We start from the raw sequence: 26,230 nt of genomic DNA, 5'->3' as shown, positions 1-26,230 counted from the left end.
GGGATCAATAAAGTACTTTCTGTTCAATTCTATTAATACTCCTTGTACTTGCAGGCTGAAGAGCGTCACATCATCAACATCATCACTGGCAGCAAAATGACCTGTGACCCCATCACGGATGAACATTCTAATGACTTTTAGAAAGAACTGACCTGACGACATCATCACGTGAATAAAACCTTTTTTTATCGTTTGACGGCAGTAAATAAACGACACAATTCACAACGATCTTCATCATCAATGCGAGGCTCATCAGAAGACGCTCTGCTGCAGACAGCGGCAGCCGCATCCCGCCGGGCACTCGTCCTGGCGGCGGAACCAGTCCATCATGTGACCCGTGTGACCGCCGTGACCGCAGCTTAGGCAGAAGTGGGAGGAGCCACGCACTGCCACGTGGCACACGGCGCATTGGAAGGTAAGGCGCCTGCACACGGCGCACTGCGTCCCCCGCACCTGGCTGCGACAGTGGCAGCAGAACACGCCAAACTCTGCGCCGAGACAGATAAGGTGTTAGCGTTGATGCGGGACGGACAGGAAGTCGGCAACGTACCGACTCCTTGGTGCGGCTCCGGGGGGCAGGACGCAAACTTGAGAACGTCAGCTCGCTTGTCTCGGAGACCCCAGCGGTACAATATTTCCCCGTAACACTTCTTGAAGTCGTCAAACTGCAGCGTGTTGGTCGGGTCCAAAAGCCTGCAAAGGACAGGAAGTGACATCACAATGCTGTCTTAACATGTCATCATTGTGCGTGTGTGCGTGACCACCTCTTGTTCATGTCGTGCTGCTCACTCTCTAGTTCACGCGGGTCAGCGTGGCCCTGGTTGCCGAAGCGACAGTCTTCGGGAGAGGACTCGCTCCAGGAGCCGGCGTGCTCCGAGTCCCGCGACGCTGACGGGAACGTCGCCTCGGACACGAAGCTGAGCTGAGCAAAGGTCGCATGACGTCACTTCCCGTGCAAGCTCAGCCTGCAGGATACGCTGACACGTGTTTTAAAGGCTTACTGAAATGAGATTTTCTTATTTAAACGGGGATAGCAGGTCCATTCTATGTGTCATACTTGATCATTTCGCGATATTGCCATATTTTTGCTGAAAGGATTTAGTAGAGAACATCCACGATAAAGTTCGCAACCTTTGGTCGCTAATAAAAAAGCCTTGCCTGTACCGGAAGTAGCAGACGATGTGCGCGTGACGTCACGGGTTGTAGGGCTCCGTCAATTTCTTCCCCCCTACAAAAACCTTCCCCCCGGAAAAAAAATTGCCATGACAGCCCCTCTAATGCTTAAGGACCCCAATGAGGGTAAAAGGACCTTAAAGCAGCCCACACAGCTGTCTGTTTGAAAAGCATTATAATTGGCTGATTGTCATTGGTGAAAAATAACGGTGAGGTAAAAATATTTGCATTCCAGCATACAAACCTTTCAAGCTATTTTTGCTTCGCTAATTTTGCAGCTGTAACCCTTAAGAGTCAAATAACTTGGTATTGTCACACCCTCATTGGGGTCCTTCAGGCATTAGAGGGGCTGTCACGCCAAATTTCTTCCGGGGGTAAGGTTTTTGTAGGGGGGAAGAATTTTGGCGTGACAGCTCCTCACATCCTCACATTGTTTAGAATAATAGCCAGCAGCAGCTAGAGCTATTCTGGCCGAAAAAAGCGACAATTTCCCCATTAAATGGAGCGAGGATGAAAGATTTGTGGATGACGAAATTTAGAGTGAAGGCCTAAATTTTAAAAAATAAAAACAGGCAAGGAGTGAGAGTGATTCAGATGTTTTAGACACAATTACCAGGATAATTCTGGGAAATGCCTAATCTTCCTATTGTGTTGCTAGTGTTTTAGTGAGATTAAATAGTACCTTAAAGTTGGAGGGGTGTGGCCACAGGTGTGTTGACGCCAGAGTCTCTGAGAGAAGTCACGGCAGCTGCAGGAGGATGCTAGCTCCGCTGATCTCCAGTAAGAGGCGACTTATTTCCACAATTTTTTCACCGAAAACTGCCGGTTGACATGTAGTCGGGATCCATGTTCGCTTGACCGCTCTGATCCATAGTAAAGCTTCACCTTCGGGAATTTTAAACAAGGAAACACTGTGTGTTTGTGTGGCTAAAGGCTAAAAGCTTCCCACCTCCATCTTTCTACTTTGACTTCTGCATTATTAATTGAACAAATTGCAAAAGATTCAGCAACACAGATGTCCAGAATACTGTGTAATTGCGCGAGGAAAAGAGACGACTTTCAGCCGTAAGTGGTGCTAGGCTAATATGTCCCCTCCAACCAATAACGTCACAAACACGCGTCATCATTCCGCGACGTTTTCAACAGGAAACTCCGCGGAAAATTCAAACCTGTAATTTAGTAAACTAAACCGGCCGTATTGGCATGTGTTGCAATGTTAATATTTCATCATTGATACAGTGGGGCAAAAAAGTATTTAGTCAGCCAGCGATTGTGCAAGTTCTCCCACTTCAAATGATGACAGAGGTCTGTCATTTTCATCATAGGTACACTTCAACTGTGAGAGACAGAATGTGGGAAAAAAAATCCAGGAATTCACATTGTAGGAATTTTAAATAATTTATTTGTAAATTATGGTGGAAAATAAGTATTTGGTCAACCATTCAAAGCTCTCACTGATGGAAGGAAGTTTTGGCTCCAAATCTCACGATACATGGCCCCATTCATTCTTTCCTTAACACGGATCAATCGTCCTGTCCCCTTAGCAGAAAAACAGCCCCAAAGCATGATGTTTCCACCCCCATGCTTCACAGTAGGTGTGGTGTTCTTGAGATGCAACTCAGTATTCTTCTTCCTCCAAACACAACGAGTTGAGTTTATACCAAAAAGTTCTATTTTGGTTTCATCTGACCACATGACATTCTCCCAATCCTCTGCTGTATCATCCATGTATCCATTTTGGTATAAACTCAACTTGTCGTGTTTGGAGGAAGAAGAATACTGAGTTGCATTTCAAGAACACCACAACTACTGTGAAGCATGGGGGTGGAAACATCATGCGTTGGGGCTGTTTTTCTGCTAAGGGGACAGGACGATTGATCCGTGTTAAGGAAAGAATGAATGGGGCCATGTATCGTGAGATTTTGACCCAAAACCTCCTTCCATCAGTAAGAGCTTTGAATGGTTGACCAAATACTTATTTTCCACCATAATTTACAAAAAAATTATTTAAAATTATTACAATATGATTTCCTGGATTTTTTTTTCCCATTCTGTCTCTCACAGTTGAAGTGTACCTATGATGAAAATGACAGACCTCTGTCATCATTTGAAGTGGGAGAACTTGCACAATCGCTGGCTGACTAAATACTTTTTTGCCCCACTGTATATAAACTATCAGACTGCGTGGTGGGTAGTAGTGGGTTTCAGTAGGCCTTTAAATTCACGTGCTCCTCACGGTATGCAAATAAAAAGGGGCGTGTCACTACTTACGTTGCGCGAGTGGGGCGGCAGGAGCGCGGGGGTGCGAGACTGCGGCGAGTGGCAGTCTGTGAAGACGCTGCACAACATAGCCAGCGTCTGAACGTCGCTCATGTGACTGTAATGGTCCACGCTGAGGGTGACACACAGCAGCCACGGCACATTAAAGCTTGACCTCGCACTTGCTGCCGACATTACAATATACACTGGAACCTCCATTTACTAACCACTCTGATTGCAAACTTTCCCATTTACGAACTTTTACATCCAGACAAATATGCCTCCGTGTGCAAACGCTTCTTTCAGTCATTCATTTTGTGTCACGCCTGCAGGCAAAAAACAGGGCGCAATATATTTGGGGAGGCGGAGCCATCCAGGTCACTTGCTGCCATTACTCTACTAGTCACTTCTCAGCCCTTCAGCGTGTGCCTTTTCGGTGTTTTTCAGGGATGTGAGCATCCTTTTGAGAATAAAAGAGCAACAATCCTATAGATCAGGGGTGTCAAACTCAAACACAGAGTGGGCCAAAATTTAAAACTGAACAAAGCCGTGGGCCATGGTTGAACAAATTAACCTTTTAATAGGGACCCAAACAGGTTTTGCATTGAACAATGAACAAGTAAGGCTTATATACAGTAACTTTGTAGTGACATGCAAAATCGAGTTTCAAATAATAATAATTATTAAAAAATATCAATGGCATATCAAATAAAATGTAAATACATTTTTAATGCCTCTATTTGCAGCCTTCTGAGGTAAATATCAAAATATATTGTAGTGTCCCGAAATAGTTAGTGCTGCAAGGGGTTCTGGGTAATTGTTCTGTTGTGTTTGTTATGTTACAGTGCAGATGTTCTCCCGAAATGTGTTTGTCATTCTTGTTTGGTGTGAGTTCACAGTGTGGCGCATATTTGTAACAGTGTTAAAGTTGTTTATACGGCCACCCTCGGTGTGACCTCTTTGGCTGTTGACCAAGTATGCATTGCATTCACTTATGTGTGTGTAATAGCCGCATGTGTTATGCGAGTGGGCCTGCAAGCTGTTTGTATGGAGGAAATGCGGACGTGACGACAGGTTGTAGAGAATGCTAAAGGCTCTCAATATTGTTGTCCGGGTGGAAATCGGGAGAATGCTTGCCCCGGGAGATTTTGGGGAGGGGCACTGAACTTCGGGAGGATTGGCAAGTGTGAGAAATTGAGGTGTTACAGCGGCACCGCTGCTGTGTAATAACGGCGGGCCAGCTGTAATGTTAATTTGATTTTGCCTCAAGGGCCAAATTAAATTACACGGCGGGCCAGAGTTTGACACCCATGCTATAGATGGATAGAGAGTACTTTATTGATTCCTTCAGGAGAGTTCCCTCAGGAAAATATAAATTCCAGCAGCAGCATACAGAATTGAGATCGAATTTCAAAAGTAAATAATGGGGGTATAAATAAGCATACCCCAAGAGAACCTTCTCAAAAATCAAGACTACATTTCCTGCAATTAGGTGCATATCTACACTATATTTTACTTTTAGATTTATTCTCAAATACCAACCACTTTTATCTGTCTTTTTATACATCAATGCATGTATAAACTCAAATATGAGTCCGAAAAAGACTTGACAAGAAGAAAATTATTTGTGAGGGTTACATTAATGGCGCTCACAAGTATGGAAATTTCAACAAAGCAGGCTTTGTATTACGGCAAGTTTTAATTGTCATTAGAATGTCACCTACTCAGTGGCTTAGTGGTTAGAGCAGGGTGTCAAACTCAAACACAGAGTGGGCCAAAATTTTAAACGGAACAAAGCCGCGGGCAAAGGTTGAACAAATGAACCTTTTAATAGGGACCCAAACAAGTTTTGCATTAAATATTGAACAAGCAAGGCTTATATAACTTTAGTGACATGCAAAATCCAGTTTCAAATAATAATTTAAAAAAATATCAATGGCATATCAAATAAAATTTAAATAAAAATGTAATGCCTTTTTTTCTATTTGCAATCAATCTTCTGAGGTAAACATCTTTTTTTTTTCCACAGGCTAATAGTAAATTTGAAAATAAAATAACAATAATAAATGAACCAATCATTCAAGCCTTGAAGTAGCAAGAGAAAATGCATGAATAAAACGTTAATTATTGGTCAGTTTTCTGGAAGTTTCCCGGAAGAGTTAGTGCTGCAAGGGGTTCTGGGTATTTGTTCTGTTGTGTTACGGTGCGGATGTTCACCTGAAATGTGTTTGTCATTCTTGTTTAGTGTGGGTTCACAGTGTGGCGTATATTTGTAACAGTGCTAAAGTTGTTTATACGGCCACCCTCAGTGTGACCTGTATGGCTGTTGACCAAGTATGCTTGCATTCACTTGCGTGTGTGTGTATGTGTAAAAGCCACAAATATTAACAAACACGCTGTTAGTATGGAAGAAGAGCAGACGTGACGACAGGTTGTAGAGAACGCTAAAGGCAGTGCCTTAAATGCACGCCCCCCAATATAGTTGTCCAGGTGGAAATCGGTAGAAATTCGGTAGAATGGTTGCCGCGGGAGATTTTCGTGAGGGGCACTAAACTTCGGGAGTCTACCGGGAAAATTAGGAGGGTTGGCAAGTATGAGTATTAGCGGTGAATGCGGTGTTACAGCGGCACTGACGCTGTATAACACCGGCGGGCCAGCTCTAATGCTAAATTGATATTGCCTCAAGGGCCAAATTAAATTACACGGCGGGCCAGAGTTTGACACCAATGGGTTAGAGTGTCCGCCCTGAGATCGGTAGCTTGTGAGACAGAGTCATACTAAAGACTATAAAAAAAACTCAGCATCAAGGGTTGTAATTGGGGGTTAAATCCCCAAAAATGATTCCTAGGCACGGCCACTGCTGCTGCTCACTGCTCCTCTCACCAAGGGTGATGGGTCAAATGCAGAAAATTACTTAGCCACACCTCGTGTGTGTGTGACAATCATTGGTAATAGCGTACTTTAACTTTATTTCTGGAAAAATATGTCAAAACAGACTTCTTTCACAGCGGAGAAGAGCTACTCTCGTTTAGCGGCGACTCTTCCACGTGCACACAAACACAGACCCTGCCTCTGTTATCCCTTTGTCTTTTCACGTCAGCTCCTCCTTTGCCGATGTTATCGTAAGTGGATTTTTTTTTTTATGTTTCTTTTTGTAGCAATACGGTTGCTAAAGTTAAGGATTTTTATGATTTCTGATAGTTTGTGAGGGCACCAAAAGGACGTGCTCGTGTTGACAGCACAGTTTAGCTAGTCTTTGTTGTTTGGATTGTTAATACAGAGTTAGTCCATCACCTCCTTGTTATGTATTTTTAATATACAGTACTGTATAGCACTTGTGTTTGTGTTTTAAGTGTACAAGCCTTTACTAAAATATAGACTTTTGCCAAGGCAGGAACCCATTATTTATATTTGCATGGTTTCTTACGGATGAATTTGCTTCACTATACAAACTTTCCGATTTACAAACCGTGTTCAAGAACCAATTAAGTATGTAAATAGAGGTTCCACTGTACTACGTCATATTCATGGAAGTTTGATAAAATAAAATAGCTCACAGAGTGTCTAGTAGATGGCGACCAAACGGATGACTCGCCCAGGGGGCGTCCGTGTCCGGGTCCGAGTCCGGACTCAGGTCCCGACTTGTTGCTGCGGACGCCAGAGCCCACACCTGTACACACACGCGTCATCGTCCGTTTACTGAGGTTTACATGACATCAGAGCGGCCTCTACCTTGGCTACGTCTCGACGTCCGGCCGCCATCGCGGCGGCGGCGTTCTTCTGGCACGTGTCCTGGATGTCATGCATGTTCAGGCTAGGAAAAGGAGGGGCGAGACGTCGGGGGTCAAACATCATAGCAAACAAGGAAGCGTGAAGAGGGGAATAGAACGATGTGTTCACTGACATGTAGTTCTCTCCGAGGACTTTGTGGACCGGAAGCAGGCAGGAGATTTCCTGGATGATCACCTTTCCCGCTAACTTGATGGATCGGCTGGCGTAGTCCGCCCCGTCCCTCTTGGTCTTAAAGCGGCGAGACTTCTATAGGGGACACGAGGGGATACAAGTGAAGTTTTGCATGTGTATCGAAGGAAAGCGTGTTGCTGTCCCAGGTCAATTGAACTAACCACATACATTTGATGGTACTGAAATGTGCGCGTGTGTGTGTGCATGTCACCCGCTCTTTGTAGTAGAAGGACGAGATGGACACGGTGTCTTTGTCCGAGCGAGTCGGACTGCTGCTGTACAGACGCAGCGTGCTCTGAGACTCGGAGCGGATCTTCATGGGGGTCAACACTCCGCTGTGATAGGCCGACAGAGCCGACAGCGACCTGACGAACGCACACGTCTGTGTTAGCCGAGCGCGAAAAAGCTTCTTCTAACACAGGGGTGTCAAACTCATTTTAGCTCAAGGGCCGCATGGAAAAAAATCTGTGCAAACGCGGGCCGGAGTATTAAATTCATGGCATTAAAACTACAAAAATAAAGACAACTTCAGATTATTTTCTTTGTCTTACTTTAGCCAAAAATAGAACAAACACATTCTGAAACAATTATGATAAAAATATGGGCAGCGGTAAAGTTTAGATCAGGCCTGGGCAATTATTTTGAGTCGAGGGCCACATTTAGAGAAAAAATTGTGTCTGGGGGCCGGTATATCTATTTTTAGGAACACTAATACGAAACCTCACAATAATGTCTGATTGAATGCTAAAAACTATTTGATAAACCGCCTGAAAAAATGTAATGGAATTTAAAAAATTTCTATGAATGATAAAACAATGAATATTGACAAAATATGAACATCACACCCCCTTTCGATCGACATATTTTACAATCAAGTGAAACGCAACAAAAAGGCAACAAACAGTGAAATATGAACGCGAAGGGTACAAAATAAACTCACCTACAATCTGATATATCTGATATATCACTAAGTTTTAGAACTTTGTTGTGAAAATCTCCTTCCACGTCTGTAGAAACGCTCCCCACCCACACTGCTTGGTGACTCGTCTCAGATGATGTGACGTAGATGACCATAGTTACTAATTAGATTACCATAGTAACTAATTAGATGACCATAGTAACTAAATTAGATGACCATAGTAACCTGTATATCATCCAAAAGCGCAGCTTCCAACCATTGAAATACTTTGTAAAGTTGAAGAATTACGGTCATTAGAAAACATGACTGCACATCACAATATCAGCTACATTTGCCATCTTATTGATCTAAAAATAAATATTTGGGATTGTCCGGCGGGCCCGATTGAAAAGCTTAACGGGCCGCATGTGGCCCCTGGGCCTCAGTTTGCCCAGATCTGGTTTAGATCCATGAAAGAAAGAAGAAAGTGAATGAATGTTTAGCACTGAATACATTTACATATGCATAAACTTGTTTTCTTTTGTATTATTTTTTTCATGAATTAAGTAACGTTTATGACAACCTTTTTCCAAAACACAATATAGAATGTGAGATATCACAGGATAATGCATACATTTATCATTTGTTTTCAAAACGCTTACAAAAAGTGGGACCCCATTTTTATGACTGGATGGGGTCCCTGCGACCCTATTTTGAAAATTCCTGGCGCCAACAATAATGGAGTATTGGTGCGTGCAAAACAGCAGCAGGCGGCTTTGGCCTGCGGGCCGCTTTTCATACTAATCAAATATTATCATAGATCATTTGCGGGCCTTGACTTTGATACGTAGGCTTTAACACAAATGTAAGCATGTGACTGGTACCTGGGAGTGGGCTCCGTGGGCGGCACTGAGCGGTGCATGGTGATTGGCCGCGTGAAGTAAACCAGACAGCCGGTGCCGCAGAAGCGAGCCCCAGATGTGCGAGGGAAAGGAATATTGGCGTCCTGAAAAAGTGTGTGTGTTTGTTAAAGGCAGTAAGAGTATTGTCAACAAGCTGTGACGAATAATGATTACTTTACCAGTACCAATAGGAAGTACAGAACGATCTATTATCAACGCTGCCTTTTGGCATTTTGATGTGTGTGTGTGTGTATATATATATATATATATATATATATCTTGATTGGATTATCCAGAGAATAGTGGTCGATACCGTGGTAGAGCGCAATATGTAGGTGTGGGAAAAATCACAAGACTACTTCATCTCCACAGAATTGTTTCATGAGGGGTTCCCTCAATCTACATATATATATATATATATATATATATATATATATATATACATATATATCAGTGGTTCTTAACCTAGTTGGAGGTACAGAACCCCATTAGTTTCATATGTGCATTCATTGAACCCTTCTTAGTGAAAAAAAAAATGTTTTTGTTTTTTAATTAAAGACAAAGTTATGTGTTTTTGGTAACACTTTAGTATGGAGAACATATTCTCAGTAACAAAGACTTAATTTAAAGGTTTTTTGACACTGGGGGAACATATTCTAAGTAACAACGACTTAATTTGGAGTTATTTGGTTAGGGTTATAATGAGGCCGTGCCAAATTAGGCATTAAGAAGTACTTAATAATGACTAGTAAAGAGCCATTATGTTACTAATTTGCATGTTAAGGCACTAATTAAATAAATAAATGGTAAGGGTTGTACTTGTATAGCGCTTTTCTACCTTCAAGGTACTCAAAGCGCTTTGACACTACTTCCACATTTACCCATTCACACACACATTCACACACTGATGGAGGGAGCTGCCATGCAAGGCGCCAACCAGCACCCATCAGGAGCAAGGGTGAAGTGTCTTGCTCAGGACACAACGGACGTGACGAGGTTGGTACTAGGTGGGATTTGAACCAGGGGCCTTCGGGTTGCGCACGGCCACTCTGTTCCCCATACTAAAGTGTTACCATGTTTTTTTTTACTGGTGCACAAAATGAACCGTGTATGAACATCACCTTGTTCAAAGAACAAAACCGACACGGTGCATAAACTCACAACAAATTACACACCTGCAAATCAGTGTGACTTCTGCTGTTGCCGTATCCGTAATACGCCGATAGGGAGAAGTTTTTATTGACACGATGAATCGGGTGTGTTTTGTCCTCACCAAACCCCTAGGGTTCGATCGAACCCAGGTTAAGAACCACTGATATATATATATATATATATATATATATATATATATATATATACATATATATATATATATATACATATATATATATATATACACACACACACACACACACACACATCCATTTTCTACAGCTTATTCCCTTTGGAGTCGCGGGGGGCGCTGGTGCCCATCTCAGCTACAATCGGGCGGGAGGCGGGGTACACCCCGGACAAGTCGCTTCCTCATAGCAGATTTATATATATATATATATATATATATATATATATATATATTTTTTTTTTATTTTTTTTTAATTAAAACTACAACAAAATTACATCAGCAGATACAATATGTACACATACGATACCACTATTTAATACTTAAAAATAAATCCGTAGTAAAATTGATAGTAAAGGGGCGGCGTGGCTCGGTTGGTAAAGTGGCCGTCCCAGCAACTTGAGGGTTCCAGGTTCGATCCCGCCATCCTCACCGCCATTGTGTCCTTGGGCAAGACACTTTACCCACCTGCTCCCAGTACCATCCACACTGGTTTAAATGTGACATAGATAAATGATAAAACTGTACTTGTATAGCGCTTTTCTGCCTTCAAGGTACTCAAAGCGCTTTGACACTACTTCCACATTTACCCATTCACACACACATTCACACACTGATGGAGGGAGCTGCCATGCAAGGCGCTAACCAGCACCCATCAGGAGCAAGGGTGAAGTGTCTTGCTCAGGACACAACGGACGTGACGAGGTTGGTACTAGGTGGGATTTGAACCAGGGACCCTCAGGTTGCGCACGGCCACTCTCCCACTGCGCCACACAGGATTCACTATGTTAAGCGCTGTATAAATATCATTCACTCACACAAATAAGCATTGCTTAAGCACCAGCCCTTTTGCCATGCATGAAATAAAGCTCCTTTATTTCTGGAGTCCTTTTTTTCTTTTTAATTAATTTAAGAAAAAAAATTACTCTGTGTCAATAATTCTAACCAAATATGTTTTGATATCTGACAAAGCATTTATTTGAGTTATTTTGAGAATTATTCTCCAGTCTTGTCGTCTGCATAGCTCAGTTGGTAGAGTGGCCGTGCCACAACTTGAGGGTTGCAGGTTCGATTCCCGCTTCCGCCATCCTGGTCACTGCCATTGTGTCCTTGGGCAAGACACTTTACCCCCCTGCTCCCAGTGCCACCCACACTGGTTTAAATGTAACTTAGATAATTGGTTTCACTATTTAAAGCGCTTTGAGTCACTCGAGAAAAGCGCTATATAAATATAATTCACTTCACTTTACTGCGGCACTCCCGTGGCCACGCCCGCCTTTCCCTGCTTTTAATCCAATGCTGGTATTTTACATTACTTCTCCTCTGCTTACCAGCTCAATTTTTGTTTCATCTGACCACAGAACTTTCCTCCAGAAGGTCTTATCTTTGTCCATGTGATGTCAGATGAAACCAAAATTGAGCTGTATGGCCACAATACCCAGCAATATGTTGATCCCAGGAACACCATCCTACCATCAAGCATAGTGCTGGTAGTATTATGCTCTGGGCCTGTTTTGCTGCCAATGGAACTGGTGCTTTACAGAGAGTAAATGGGACAATGAAAAAGGAGGATTACCTCCAAATTCTTCAGGACAACCTAAAATCTTTAGCCCGGAGGGTCTTGGGCACAGTTGGGTGTTCCAACTGGACAATGACCACAAACACATGTCAAAAGTGGTAAAGGATTGGCTAAATCAGGCTAGAATTTAGGTTTTAGAATGGCCTTCCGAAAAAGTCCTGACTTAACATGTGGACAATGCTAAAGAAACAAGTCCATGTCAGAAAACCAACAAATTTAGCTGAACTGCACCAATTATGTCAAGAGGAGTGGTCAAAAATTCAAGCAGAAGCTTGTGGATGGCTACCAAAAGCACCTTATTGCAGTGAAACTTGCCAAGGGACATGTAAGCAAATATTAACATTGCTGTATGTATACTTTTGACCCAGCACATTTGCTCACATTTTCAGTAGACCCATAATAAATTCATAAAAGAACCAAATTTCATTAATATTTTTTGGGACCAACAAGTATGTGCTCCAATCACTCGATCACAAAAAAATAAGAGTTGTAGAAATGATTGGAAACGCAAGACAGCCATGACATTATCTCCTTTACAAGTGGATGTAAACTTTTGACCACGACTGTATATGCATTGAGTCTATTGGAGTGCTAAAACTGCCAGGAGTTAACCAATAATCAATAATATATCAGTGTACAGATTTTTAAACATATCACAAAATACCTGCGATGAGGTGGCGACTTGTCCAGGGTGTATCCCGCCTTCGGCCCGATTGTAGCTGATAGGCACCAGTGCGCCCCGCGACCCCAAAGGGAATAAGCAGTAGGAAATGGATGGATGGATCACAAAATACTTTTTTGAGCAAGCTAGTTTTATCATTTGTTGTTTTCGCTGCTATTTTAAAGGCCTACTGAAAGCCACTACTAGCGACCACGCAGTCTGATAGTTTATATATCAATGATGAAATATTAACATTGCAACACATGCCGATACGGCCTTTTTAGTTTACTAAATTGCAATTTTAAATTTCCCGCGAAGTGTCGTGTTGAAAACGTCGCTGTATGATGACTCGTATGATGACGCGTCGTTTGACATCTCGGGTTGTAGCGGACATTATTTTCCAGCCCGATCCAAGCTATTAGTAGTCTGCTTTAATTGCATAATTACTCAGTATTCTGGACATCTGTGTTGCTGAATCTTTTGCAGTTTGTTCAATTAATAATGGAGAAGTCAAAGTAGAAAGATGGAGGTGGGAGCTTTTAGCCTTTAGCCACACAAACACAGTTGGTGTTTCCTTGTTTAAAATTACAGAAGGCGAACAGAGCGGTCATGCGAACGTGGATCTCGACCAAATGTCAACCGGCAGTTTTCAGTGAGAAAATTGCGGTAATAAGTCGGCTCCTACCGGAGACATCCTGCTGCAGCTCCGTGACTTCCTTAAGAGACTCTGAGTCAACACACATACCCGTGGCCACACCCCTCCGATTTTAGGTACAATTTAATCTCACTAAAACACTAACACAATAGGCAGATAAGGGATTTTTCAGAATTATCCTAGTAAATGTGTGTAATAACATCTGCAATTGCCTTTTTTTTTTTCCCTAGTCCTTTACTCTCAATATCCTCATTCACGAATCTTTCATCCTCGCTCAAATTAATGGGGAAATTGTCGTTTTCCCTGTCGGAATAGCTCTTGCTGCTGGAGGCTCCCATTAAAAACAATGTGAGGACGTGAGGAGCCCTCACACTTGTGACGTCATCGTCTGCGACTTACGGTAAAGGCAAGGCTTTTTTATTAGCGACCTAAAGTTGCGAACTTTATCGTCGATGTTCTCTACTAAATCCTTTCAGCAAAAATATGGCAATATCGCGAAATGATCAAGTATGACACATAGAATGGACCTGCTATCCCCGTTTAAATAAGAAAATCTCATCTCAGTAGGCCTTTAACTGTCCTTTTTTTACATAAAACTATATACTCGTTTTACTTTGCACTTTTCCTGTCCTTTCTTTGAAATGAACAAAAGTCTAATAGTTATTTCAATTTATGTGACTTAGTCATCGTAGTGGTTAGTAAGCACACGCTGAAAAATTTCAAGCTGAGTTTAAAAGGTGATGGCTAAATTACAGCCACTGAATACGCGTACGCTTTATGGTCTGACTAATCGTTAAGATTGCCGATGACTAGTCGACTATAAAAATAGTCGTTAGTTGCAGCCCTAATAGGAAGTGCTTGGAGTCGCTTACCTGGTAGGACCCGTACGTGTTGATGACTCGGGGAAAGGCCTGCAGCGCCGGAGCGACAGGATTGGACAGGACGAAGGGGCCCGAGGATGGACTGTCGTCCTGCGTCTACAAAGGGACATCAATTAGTAGCATAAAAGTCATCGGACGCCATGATGGAGACGCTCTCACCATGTCCGACTCGAGACAGGACACGAGCTGTCGGACGCAAGGTTCTAGGCAGTTCTGGTTCCTCTTAACCTTCTGCAGGGACACGTCCGTGAGGATCTGAGCGGCAAGAGGGACACATGAGACGTCAAAGAACTGGTGCGTTCAGGGGACTCTTTCTGAGGCCTACTTTGTGGATCTTGCTCTTCATAGCGGTGGAGATGGTCGTCGGGGAGACAAACTGGAAGGTGGGGGCGCAGTTGTTGGGGTACTGTCCCGGGAATTTCATCAGCAGTCTGACCTGATGGCTCCCAAAATGAGCGGACACGACGCAGCTGCAGTTCACCGCGTCCATCTGTCCCCCCCGGGCGAGTAATGTTAGCGTCTACACGTCCTCTACGACTCCGTCTGTCCACGGCTCACCTCCACGTTGACGTTCCTGATCTGCAGGTTGACCAGAGAGAATTCCTGCTGGAGCGTCTGAGGGAGACCCGAGGACGCGGCCGAGTCCTGGCGAGTGCCCGAGCCCGCCACGCCGTCTGGATCTGATGGACAAGGGACAGTGAGACACGCGGGGAGAGCGACACGCATGTGGACAGAAGGCGCGTGCCACCGTGCGGGTGTTGTCCGGCAGGAGTTCTGGCGTGCTGTCCGTCAGGGTCGTTGGACGCCAGCAACTTATCCGCGTCCATGTTGAGAGACATTTCATCCATCAGGTCGTCCGCCAAGTCGCTGACACACAGCTGCGCGGAAAAGAAAAAGTCAAAGGTCGCGTGTCGCGCGTGTAACCGGGGTTGACGTTCACCTTCTGGAGTTGAGGGTCCACCCGCCAGATCCTCAGAGTCTGATCTCTGGACCACGTGACCAGCTGGTAGTCTTTCGTACCTGAGACACCGGACACAAGCAAGGAAGAGCAGTGACGTATCGCAGAAAAAGGGGGCGGGACCGTGACCTTTGCGTGCACGGACCTTCTTTCTGCGGCCTCCACTGGAACTCTAGAACGACGTCGTCGTGTCCCACGAAGGCGTGGACGGGACTGTTGAGGTCCAAGGTTGACCACAGAAGAAGACTGTTCTCACGTCTCAGCTGAGGAACCATCACTGTGACCAAGCCGTTGGAGAAGGGCTGCACACACACACACACACACACACACGCACGCACGCACACACACACACACACACACACACACAATCAAATTATGGTCACCTTCTTGAGACCTCAGAATAATCATTTCGTTTGGATCACCCGTTCTAGATATATAAAGATGTGTATTTACAATAATAATAATATATACAAACTATGTAAATATAAAAAAAGCTTGTTGTGAAAAAGGAGATTTCACAAGAAAAACTTGGAATTTTGGCAGTATTATAATAAAAGTCGTAATTTTACTCAACGCAAGTCAAAATGTTACTAAAAAACCTGAACATGTGTGCAATATTATGATAAAAGTTGGAATTTTACTAGATAACAATCGCAATTTTAGAATAAAATCTCAAGATTTTGGCAATTTTATGACAAGAGTCGTAATTTTACTCGACAAAAGCCACAATTTTATTAAAAAACTGTAAAATCTTGGCAATATATTAATAATATTTGGAATTTCTCTTAGCAAAATTATGACAAATGTCATCATTTTACTCCAAAAATATCACTATTTTACAAGAACAAAAAAATTGGTAATGTGATAAAAGTCAGAATTTTATGACAAACTTTGATTGATTGATTGATTGAAACTTTTATAAGCAGATTACACAGTTCAGTACATATTCCATACAGTTGACCACTAAATGGTAACACCTGAATAAGTTTTTCAACTTGTTTAAGTCAGGGTCCACGTTAATCAATTCATGGTAAACGTCACCATTTTGCATTAAAAAGTAATAATTTTACATGAAAAAGTTAATATTGCAATATTACAGAAACAGAAAGAATATGAGAAATTGTTCCCAATTTTATAAAAAAAAGTTCAAACATTGTGAGAAAAAGACTGCTTTTAATTATTTTATTTTTTTTTGTTGAATTTTTCGTTTGTAATTGGTTTTTAATCTCCATTATTTACTTCAGGTTATTACAGTATGTCTCTATATACATATGTTTTTATTTAATTTTGGCCAAAGGGAACGCATTTCAATTTCTTACACACACTTGGTATTTCATATGTTGACCAGAGGGGGAGCACTTTTAAACCCGACACACAGTCAATTTGAAAAATCCCTCCGTTTTGGGACCACCCTAATTTTGATAGATTTCACCACCAGGGGTGCAAATGATCCATCCATCCATTTTCTGCCGCTTATTCCCTTTGGGGTCGCGGGGGGCGCTTGTGCCTATCTCAGCTACAATCGGGCGGAAGGCGAGGTACACCCTGGACAAGTCGCCACCTCATCGCAGGGCCAACACAGATAGACAACATTCACACTCACATTCACACAGTAGGGCCAATTTAGTGTTGCCAATCAACCTATCCCCAGGTGCATGTCTTTGGAAGTGGGAGGAAGCCGGAGTACCCGGAGGGAACCCACGCATTCACGGGGAGAACATGCAAACTCCACACAGAAAGATCCCCAGCTTGAACCCATGACTACTCAGGACCTTCGTATTGTGAGGCAGACACACCAACCCCTCGCCCACCGTGCTGCCCATATTATATACACAACTATGTAAATATAAAAAAAGCTTGTTGTGAAAAATGAGTTGGAATTTCACAAGAAAAAAGTCACAATTTCACAACAAAAACTTAGAATTTCGGCAGTATTATAATAAGTCCTTATTTTACTCAACGCAAGTCAAAATGTCACAAGAAAAACAACGTGTGCAGTATTATGATAAAAGTTGTTTTTTTACTCAATAACAGTTGCAATTTTAAAAGAAGGGGTCAAAATGTTTTCAATTTTATGAAAACAGTTGCAATTTTACTCTACAAAAGTCATAATTTTATAAGAAAACTGTAAAATGTTGGCAATATAATAATCAGAATTTCACTTGGCAAAATGACAAAAGTCATAATTTTACCCCAAAAATATCACTATTTTACAAAAACAACAAAAAAATTGCCATAATGTGATGAAAGTCAGATTTTTTGGACCTGATTGTAGCTGAGATAGGCGCCAGCGCCCCCCGCAACCCCAAAAGGGAATAAGCGGTAGAAAAATGGATGGATGGATGGATGTCACTATTTTGAATTAAAGTCATAATTTTACATGAAAAAGTAATAATTTCACATGAAAATATTGCAATATTACAGAAACTGAAAGAATATGACAAATTATTCCCAATTTTATAAGAAAAAAGTCGACAAATTGTGAGAGACTGCTTTTTAGTTAATGTTTTTGTTCTTGAATTTTTTGTTAGTAATTGGTTTTTAATCTTAATTATTTACTTCAAGTTATTACAATATGTCTCTATATACATATTTACCAATTTGTTTAAATTAATTTTGGCCAAAGGGGGCGCATTTAAATTCCTTACACACATTTTTTATTACATATGTTGGCCAGAGGGTGAGCACTTCAAATTTTTACACACACACTTGTTATTTCATATGTTGACCAGAGGGGGAGCACTTTTAAAACCGACACACAAGTCAATTTGAAAATTCTTCCTTTTTGGGATCACCCTAATTTTGATAGATTTCACCACCAGGGGTGCAATTAATTGATTCTCTAATAGAGGCAATGGTTTTCCGTATTGGGACCATGATTTCGGTCCTAACTTGTTCACCGTCATATGGAGGTACTTTTTCTTGTTGATGTCTCAAGAAGGGTAGAAATCCAAGAACACACACAGTAAAATGCAGTTTGTGGCCGATGGCCGTGGATCATCGGTGAAGTTCTCACCGTATAGCGAGCCTTCCACACGGGCACTTGACACGAAAGGATGTTCAGGTACTTCCTGGGTTGTCGGAAATCCCAAAACTACAAAAACACAATCCAAGTGATGACTGAGAATGCTGACAAGCTGGTAGCTGCAGTTCATTTGTGGACCCTCACCCTCACTGAGTTGTCCTGGCTGCTTGTAGCCAGGATGAACTCATTGTCCGGGTGCCAGTCCAGACCGTGGATCTTGGACAAGTGGGCCGCCACGTACTCTGCAGCCGTGTTCGGCTTCTGCTCCGACAAAAACAACACTTTGACCACGCCCACTGAGCCACGTCTTCAAAGATCACATCTGAGTGTCCCAACTTACCCTTCTGTCCCAGATCCGAACATCTCCGTCGTGACTGGACGCCAGCAGGTTCTGGTTCCTCCGGTTCCATTTCACCTGAGACGCGCCGGCTGAAACACGACACAGAAGAAGGCCCGCTTTCACTTTAGTCTCCGTCCACTTTGCACATAACTTCTAGATTGGCTTCCATAATTGTTGACAGCGCTTCCAAACAAAGTCCAGTCCATTTAAATCACCGGTGTCAAACTCGAGGCCCGGGGGCCAAATCTGGTCTGCCACGTTATTTTATGTGGCCCGCAAAAGCCTGGAAATAATATGCGGTAATAAAATGCTTAATCTTTTCATACTAAATATATTTGTTCTTACCCTTTTGAAATAAAAAATAATGTACTTCATGCAATTGCATATCTTTTAAAATTCAATATTATATCATGTATTCAAAAAAAAATGTTTTTGTTAAAATAAAGATAGCTACTGTTCTTCAATATCTGCTTGACCTATGATTTAAAAAAAATAATCAATCAAACTGTAGACAAAATTGACAATAAATTTTACGGTTAAATTCTGCCGACTGAGTTTTTTTACCGTAAAATCAACTTTGGTATTGTTTTTCCCCATACAGTAAGACACTAAAACATTTTTTAAAAAAACATTAAAACATGGTTAAAAAAAACAACCTGGCAGCTCTGTTGCTTGAATTTTACCACTAAAGCCAGTGGTATTGTTTCAGTATTTCATTCCATTTATTGAAGTTTTTTGTATTCTGTAAAAAAAACACTTTTTTTACTGTAAAATTCTGGTGAATTAACTGTCAGTTTTTGAAGTAAAATTTAAATATTTTTTTTTGCAGCTTATGTAAAAAAATATATTGTGTTTGCATTATATATATACAGGTATACTCATATATTACTTATTGTTAAAATCGGCCCTCCGAGGGCAACCATAACTGCGATGTGGCCCTCAATGAAAGTGGGTTTGACACTCCTGATTTAAATCAACTAAAACGAGTGTCCAAAGTGCGGCCCAATGGGCTTTCTAAAAAGACTATTACAAAAACACATAAAAAGTGGACTAAAACAGCAAATGGGTGAGAAATAATGAGCAAAAGTTGCAATGTTGACACTTCACAATTTAAAACTGTAATTTCTCAAGGAATAATAATGAATTAAAATCAATGTTGTTATGAATTATTTCCCTATTCAGAGCTTCAATTACATGACAAAAAATTAATCCACCTAAATTTTTTGAGGGGGGAAATGTTGCATATTGTGTATGTTTGCCATTTAAATTTTTTTTTATTTTTTTTTGACAAAAATGGCATAAAACAAAAGCAAAACAGTTATGCCTCCCCTAAAATAAACGCATGTAACTGAATAATATATGGATGTTACATTTATGAGGATTCCCTGCATATTTTTTACGTACAGTGCAAAAAAAAAATCTGTAGATTTTGCAGTAACGGCAACTCAATTACCAGAATTTAACTGTTGAAAAATAAAATAAAAAAGAGGAATTTACCGTAAAATGTTTTTTTTTTTTTTACAGCATATTACTGCAACGAAAAATAGCGGCCCACACTCTCATTTCTGCCATTTTTTTGTTTTACCGTAAAATCTACCATTATTGTGTATTTTCTGTAAATGGAAAACTACTACCACTGTTTTTTTGACAGCAAAATTACAGCAACAGGGCTGCTTGTCTTTTATTATAACATCTTTTTTTTATTTTCACACTGTACACGTTGATAGAATATTTGCATTTAAATCATAAGTCAAGCAGATATTTAGGTATTTATTTCTATTTTGATGAAAAACTATTTGAATGTATGTAGATGTATTATTTGATGCATTATTAGATTATGTTAAAGTTTGTTGCATGCAAAAATTTTTTTTTTTTCTTTCAAACTACAAATAACGAATATACTGTATTTAGTAAGAAAATATACTTTATAAACAAATATTATTTCCAGGCTTTTGCGGGCCATATTAAATGGGCCTTGCAATCTAGAGACTTAAGCATTAACAGTAAAAAAAAAAATTACACTTTTATCAGTTGGGCCTTTTTAGATCCCTAATATATATATTTTTTCAAATCATTGCTTAAAAATGAGAATTAATTAAAATAAATGTTATTATGAATTATTGACCAATTTAAGGTTCCAATTACTTCACATGAAATACTGTAGCCTACTTAAGATTTTTTTTAGGGTGGGAAAATATTGCATATTTTGTGTTTTTGCCATTAAAAACAGGGTTTTGAGAAAAAGGGCATAAAACATCAAAGAAAACCTTTATATCTACAATTAATTTAAAGATTTAAGCATTCAAAAATAATAATTTAAAAAAATACTTATTTTTTAAAATGTTATGACCAAGACCCTAAACTTGAGGAGAACCCTAAAGATTAAAAAAAAGTCTAAATATTGTATTGGTTTTGAAAATGAAAAATATGATTTTTCAGTGTCTGTGTCCCGGTGGAAAATGTTTGGACACCCCTAAACCAAAAGCTTCTGGCAAGTTTTTCGAGGTGTGTGTCCTCACCAACGGCAGACAAAGCCACAGCAGGCTTCCGAGTGTCTCTGTGGAGAAGAACATCACCCACGTCAAAGCCTGAGGGTCAGCAGCAAACCAGACCGTAGACCAGTGTTTTTCAACCCTTTTTAAGCCTTTTTGATTGATTGATTGAAACTTTTATTAGTAGATTGCACAGTACAGTACATATTCCATACAATTGACCACTAAATGGTAACACCCCAATAAGTTTTACAACTTGTTTAAGTCGGGGTCCACGTTAATCAATTCAAGGCACATTCTTTTAATAAAGAAAATACGGAGGCTCACCACTAGCAGAAAAGGTTAAAAAATGAAACTCCACCAAGATGTCGTGCCTTATTTTCAGTTTGTTGTTGTTTTCCTGTGTCTAGTGCTTTATTTCCTGTCTTGCGCTGTTTTGTTGGTGATTTCCCATAGCAGCTTCACACCTAAGTGCTTTTGCCTGACCTGCTTTGTGTTAGCAACCAAGACTATTTAAGTTGTGCGGACGCTATCCTTCTTTGTGTGGACATTGTTGATTGTCATGTAGGGCGGCATAGCTCGGTTGGTAGAGTGGCCGTGCCAGTAACTTGAGGGTTGCAGGTTCGATTCCCACTTGTGCCATCCTAGTTACTGCCGTTGTGTCCTTGGGCAAGACACTTTACCCACTTTGCTCCCAGTGCCACCCACACTGGTTTAAATCTAACTTAGATATTGGGTGTCACTATGTAAAGTGCTTTGAGTAAATATAATTCACTTCACATGTCATGTACGGATGTACTTTGTGGACGCCATCTCTGCTCCACACGCTGGAAGTCTTTGCTGTCGTCCAGCATTCTGTTTTTGATGACCTTGTAGCAAGTTCAGTTTTACTTTCGTTTTGCATAGCCATCCCTAAGCTTCCGTGCCTTTTCCTTTCCCTTTTGTTCATTTTTGGTTTAATCATTACATACCATTTCACCTGCACGCCGTCTCCCGCTGTGCTCTGCAAATTGGGATCATGACAAACCATTCTCCGCGCATTCCGACTTCGACAAAGCGCCACCTACTGATATGGAGTTTTACATGGTTACCCTGCCGACCTCTAGACAGCACAGACACTCGACAAAGGCACATTATTTGCAAATGATCATTATTGATTTGCAAAAAATATTTTTGGACCAATTAAGTGAAGATGCAAAATTTCTCACGGCACATCAATGGTTGAAAAACACTGCCGTGGACCATAGAGCGTCAAGTACCTGGTGTCCCAGATGTAGATGAAAGTGTCCACAGAGCTGGTGACCAGGAACTCTGCTTCAAAGCACGACCAGTCCAGATCACTTCAACACACACACACACACACACACACAGTGAGACCACATGGTTCCGGTCTGGTGGACCATCTGATGATACCTGATGACTCTTGTGTGTCCTTGCAAGGATGTGTGGACATCTGCGGTGCTGCCGTCCTTCCACGAGTACAAGTCCACACGCTGGTTGCTCTGGGTATTGCACACAGACACACACACAGTGAAAATTGTCAAACAGGAAGTGAGCCGACCGTTAAGGCGCGGGGAGGAAAAACTAACCGATGCGGCGAAGACGTGCGAGTGGCTCTTATGAGGGTTCCACTGGACCGTGCCCACGTCCCACTTACTGTGGCGAGCCATCTTCCTCGCCAACTCACACGGCGCCTCCAAGTTGACCATGTACAGGTAACGACGTCTGATGGGTGGTAAGGGGAAAAGTGACCTTTGAGCTAAAAACCGGCTTGTTGACTTTGCTTACCCAGACAGCACGGCGTGCGAGCCCAGACAGTCCACGGACATGGTGGTCGCCTGGCAACACAAACGCAACATGGTCAGCAATGGACAGGTGGGGATGTGAGAGGCTGCTATGTACTCCTTCTTGATGGTAACCATGGTAACGTCAGAAGCATATTAGAGTGTTCGCCCTAAGATCGGTAGGTCGTGAGTTCATACCAAAGACTACAAAAAAATTGGGACCCATTACCTCCCTGCTTGGCACTCAGCATCAAGGGGTTGGAATTGGGGGTTAAATCACCAAAACGATACACGAGCGCGGCCGCCGCTGCTGCTCACTGCTCCCCTCACCTCCCAGAGGGTGGAATAAGTCAAATGCAGAGGGTAATTTCACAACACCTAGTGTGTGCGTGACTATCAGTGGTACTTGAACTTTATGTAGTCGGGCGCTGTTGGGAGAGTGGCCGTGCCAGCAACCTTAGGGTTCTTGGTTCGATCCCCAAACAATCAACCAAACTCGTCACGTCCGTTCATGCTTGCCAACCTTGAGACCTCCAATTTCGGGAGGTGGGGCCGGGGGCGTGGTTAAGAGGGGAGGAGTATATTTACAGCTGTTGAGTGCGCAGTTGTGCATTGCACTCTCTAAAAGCCGTAGATGTTGTTGTCACATATGCATGATTGATTGATTCAAACTTTTATTAGTAGATTGCAAAGTACAGTACATATTCCGTACAATTGACCACTAAATGGTAACACCCCAATAAGTTTTTCAACTTCTTTAAGTCGGGGTCCATGTTAATCAATTCATGGTACAAATATATACTATTAGCATAATACAGTCATCACAAAAGTTAATCATAATAGTATATACATTGAATTATTTACATTATTTACAATCCGGGGGGTGGGATGAGGAGCTTTGGTTGATATCAGTACTTCAGTCATCAACAATTGCATCAACAGAGAAATGGACATTGAAACAGTGTAGGTCTTACTTAGTAGGATATGTACAGCCAGCAGAGAACATAGTGAGTTCAGATAGCATGAGAACAAGTATATACATTAGAAATACATTTGATTATTTACATTAGGTTATTTACAACCCGGGGAGATGGGATGTGAATGGAGGAGGGTATTAGTAAAGGGTTGAAGTTGCCTGGAGGTGTTGTGGTGCATGTACAGTAGATGGCAGTATTGTCCTGTATAAGAGTGTCACAACATTGCTGTTTACGGCAGACGAACTGCTTTACGGTAGATAAAAACGTGACGGCTGTTGTTGTGTGTTGTTACCGGGCTGGGAGGACGTTAATGAAACTGCCTAACAATAAACCCACATAAGAAACCAAGAACTCGCCCTCGATCATGCTACAGTTATAACGTCATTGGGCAGGCGGACGTGAAAACAAGCTGTCGACATGTCACTGAGGTCCGCATGGAGCTGGAAGGGGCGTGGACTCCATATCCGGCCGAATTTCGGGAGAAAATTTGTCCCGGGAGGTTTTCGGGAGAGGCGCTGAATTTCGGGAGTCTCCCGGAAAATCCGGGAGGGTTGGCAAGTATGCGTCCGTTGTGTCCTTGAGATTAAATTTAACCCTTGCTCCTGATGGGTCGGGGTTAGGATCTTGCATGGGAGCTCCGGCCATCAGTGTGTGAATGGGTGAATGTGGAAATAGTGTCAAAGCGCTTTGAATACCTTGAAGGTAGAAAAGTGCTATACAAGTATAACCCATTTACCATTTATAGTTGTCAAATATAAGTTTGTTACGGTCGTGTGACCTGCTTTTTGTACTGCGACCAAACACGATAAAATGTCATTGTTTAATAAGTTCAACCATTTCAAAACTCAAGTAACTCACTTCATGATTTAAAGGCCTACTGAAACCCACTACTACCGACCACACAGTCTGATAGTTTATATATCAATGATGAAATATTAACATTGCAACACATGCCAATAAAGACGGTTTAGTTTACTAAATTTCAATTTTCCCGCGAAGTGTCGTGTTGAAAACGTCGCGGTATGATGACGCGTGCGTTTGACGTCTCGGGTTGTAGCTGAAAATATTTTCCAGCCCAATCCAAGCTATAAGTAGTCTGCTTTAATCGCATAATTACACAGTATTCTGGACATCTGTGTTGCTGAATCTTTTGCAATTTGTTCAATTAATAATGGAGAAGTCAAAGTAGAAAGATGTAGGTGGGAAGCTTTTAGCCTTTAGCCACACAAACACAGCCAGTGTTTCCTTTTTTAAAATTCCCGAAGGTGAAGCTTTACTATGGTTCAGAGCGGTCAAGCGAACATGGATCCCGACCACATGTCAACCGGCAGTTGTCGGTGAGAACATTGTGGTAATAAGTCAGCTCTTACCGGAGACATCAGCGGAGCTTCCGTCCTGCTGCAGCTGCGTGACTTCCCTAAGAGACTCTGGCGGTCAACACACCCGTGGTCACACCCCTCTGACTTTCAGGTACTATTTAATCTCACTAAAACACTAGCAACACAATAGGCAGTGAAGGGATTTTCCAGAATTGTCCTAGTAAATGTGTCTAAGAACATCTGAATCGCTCCCACTGCAATCGCCTTTTTTTTTTTTTGTTCTAGTCCTTCACTCTAAATTCTCAGTCCGACTCGCTTTAGCTGCTGGTGGCCATTATTGTAAACAATGTGCGGATGTGAGGAGCTCCACAACCTGTGACGTCACACGCACATCGTTTGCTACTTCCGGTAAAGGCAAGGCTTTTTTATTAGCGGCCAAAAGTTGCAAACTTTATCGTCGATGTTCTGTACTAAATCCTGTCAGCAAAAATATGGCAATATCGCGAAATGATCAAATATGAAACATAGAATGGACCTGCTATCCCCGTTTAAATAAGAAAATCTCATTTCAGTAGGCCTTTAAGCATCACTCTCATCCAATTGTTTTCGAGGTGTGAGTGTGTATTGGGGCAATATTTTTTATTTTTTTTTTTTATCCTGCAGTGTTGCTGTGATTGCAGCATTGTTTCTGCTCGTTTAATGTCCGCAACTTTACAAAAAGTAAATACATATAGTGTGATTACTCATCAACTTTTCTGACACACTCCTGTTATTTACTACGAGGCTACGACTTTCTTTTTTTTTTTTTTTTTTTTCAGCCGGACATTCCATTCTTGGCCCCGCGGACCTAAAAAAGTCCGAGCAAGATTTGAAAGTTGACTTATGTGGAGAAGTCTAAACAAAGAAAGAATTGTTTAAAAACGACACACCTGCGCGTCGCGAAACTCCAACACCACATTCTCGCCGCTCCAATGAGCCGCCATCTTTGTTTCTGCTGCCTGGCTTGTCAACAAAGCGTCACGTGA

The 26,230-nt window shown here is 41.7% G+C and overlaps 2 protein-coding genes across 6 annotated transcripts in view; one reads left to right on the top strand and one right to left on the bottom strand.

Annotated features, from left to right (window-relative positions):
- The window catches only part of gpatch1 (G patch domain containing 1), a 29,510-nt gene extending 29,285 nt beyond the window's left edge, over window positions 1-225 (top strand). For all 4 annotated transcript variants that reach the window (XM_061875805.1, XM_061875789.1, XM_061875798.1 and 1 more), the window contains exon 20: window positions 55-225. In XM_061875805.1, the coding sequence (XP_061731789.1) occupies window positions 55-100 (46 nt within the window). In that variant the 3' untranslated portion in view covers window positions 101-225. The remainder of the gene's footprint in view (window positions 1-54) is intronic.
- On the bottom strand, window positions 165-26,230 carry wdr59 (WD repeat domain 59). Of its 2 annotated transcripts, XM_061875819.1 has the most exons (25): window positions 26,135-26,230; window positions 22,914-22,963; window positions 22,715-22,850; window positions 22,539-22,627; window positions 22,385-22,465; window positions 21,153-21,190; window positions 18,634-18,722; window positions 18,438-18,554; window positions 18,285-18,362; window positions 15,414-15,570; window positions 15,251-15,330; window positions 15,059-15,188; window positions 14,869-14,990; window positions 14,636-14,800; window positions 14,470-14,565; window positions 14,302-14,406; window positions 9,178-9,299; window positions 7,607-7,760; window positions 7,337-7,470; window positions 7,165-7,246; window positions 6,990-7,102; window positions 3,445-3,565; window positions 765-922; window positions 551-693; window positions 165-488 (listed from the first exon to the last, which is right to left on the bottom strand). In XM_061875819.1, the coding sequence occupies exons 1-25, from the start codon at window positions 26,186-26,188 to the stop codon at window positions 253-255; spliced, it is 2,850 nt and encodes a 949-aa protein (XP_061731803.1). In that variant the 5' UTR covers window positions 26,189-26,230; the 3' UTR covers window positions 165-252. The 2 variants fall into 2 exon arrangements, with proteins under 2 accessions (XP_061731803.1, XP_061731812.1); XM_061875828.1 differs by lacking the exons at window positions 165-488; window positions 3,445-3,565 and having other exon boundaries at window positions 553-693.

Source organism: Nerophis ophidion, linkage group LG02, assembly GCF_033978795.1.
Source record: "Nerophis ophidion isolate RoL-2023_Sa linkage group LG02, RoL_Noph_v1.0, whole genome shotgun sequence".
Taxonomy (NCBI): Eukaryota; Metazoa; Chordata; class Actinopteri; order Syngnathiformes; family Syngnathidae; genus Nerophis; species Nerophis ophidion.
This window is presented reverse-complemented; position numbering and strand designations above follow the sequence as displayed.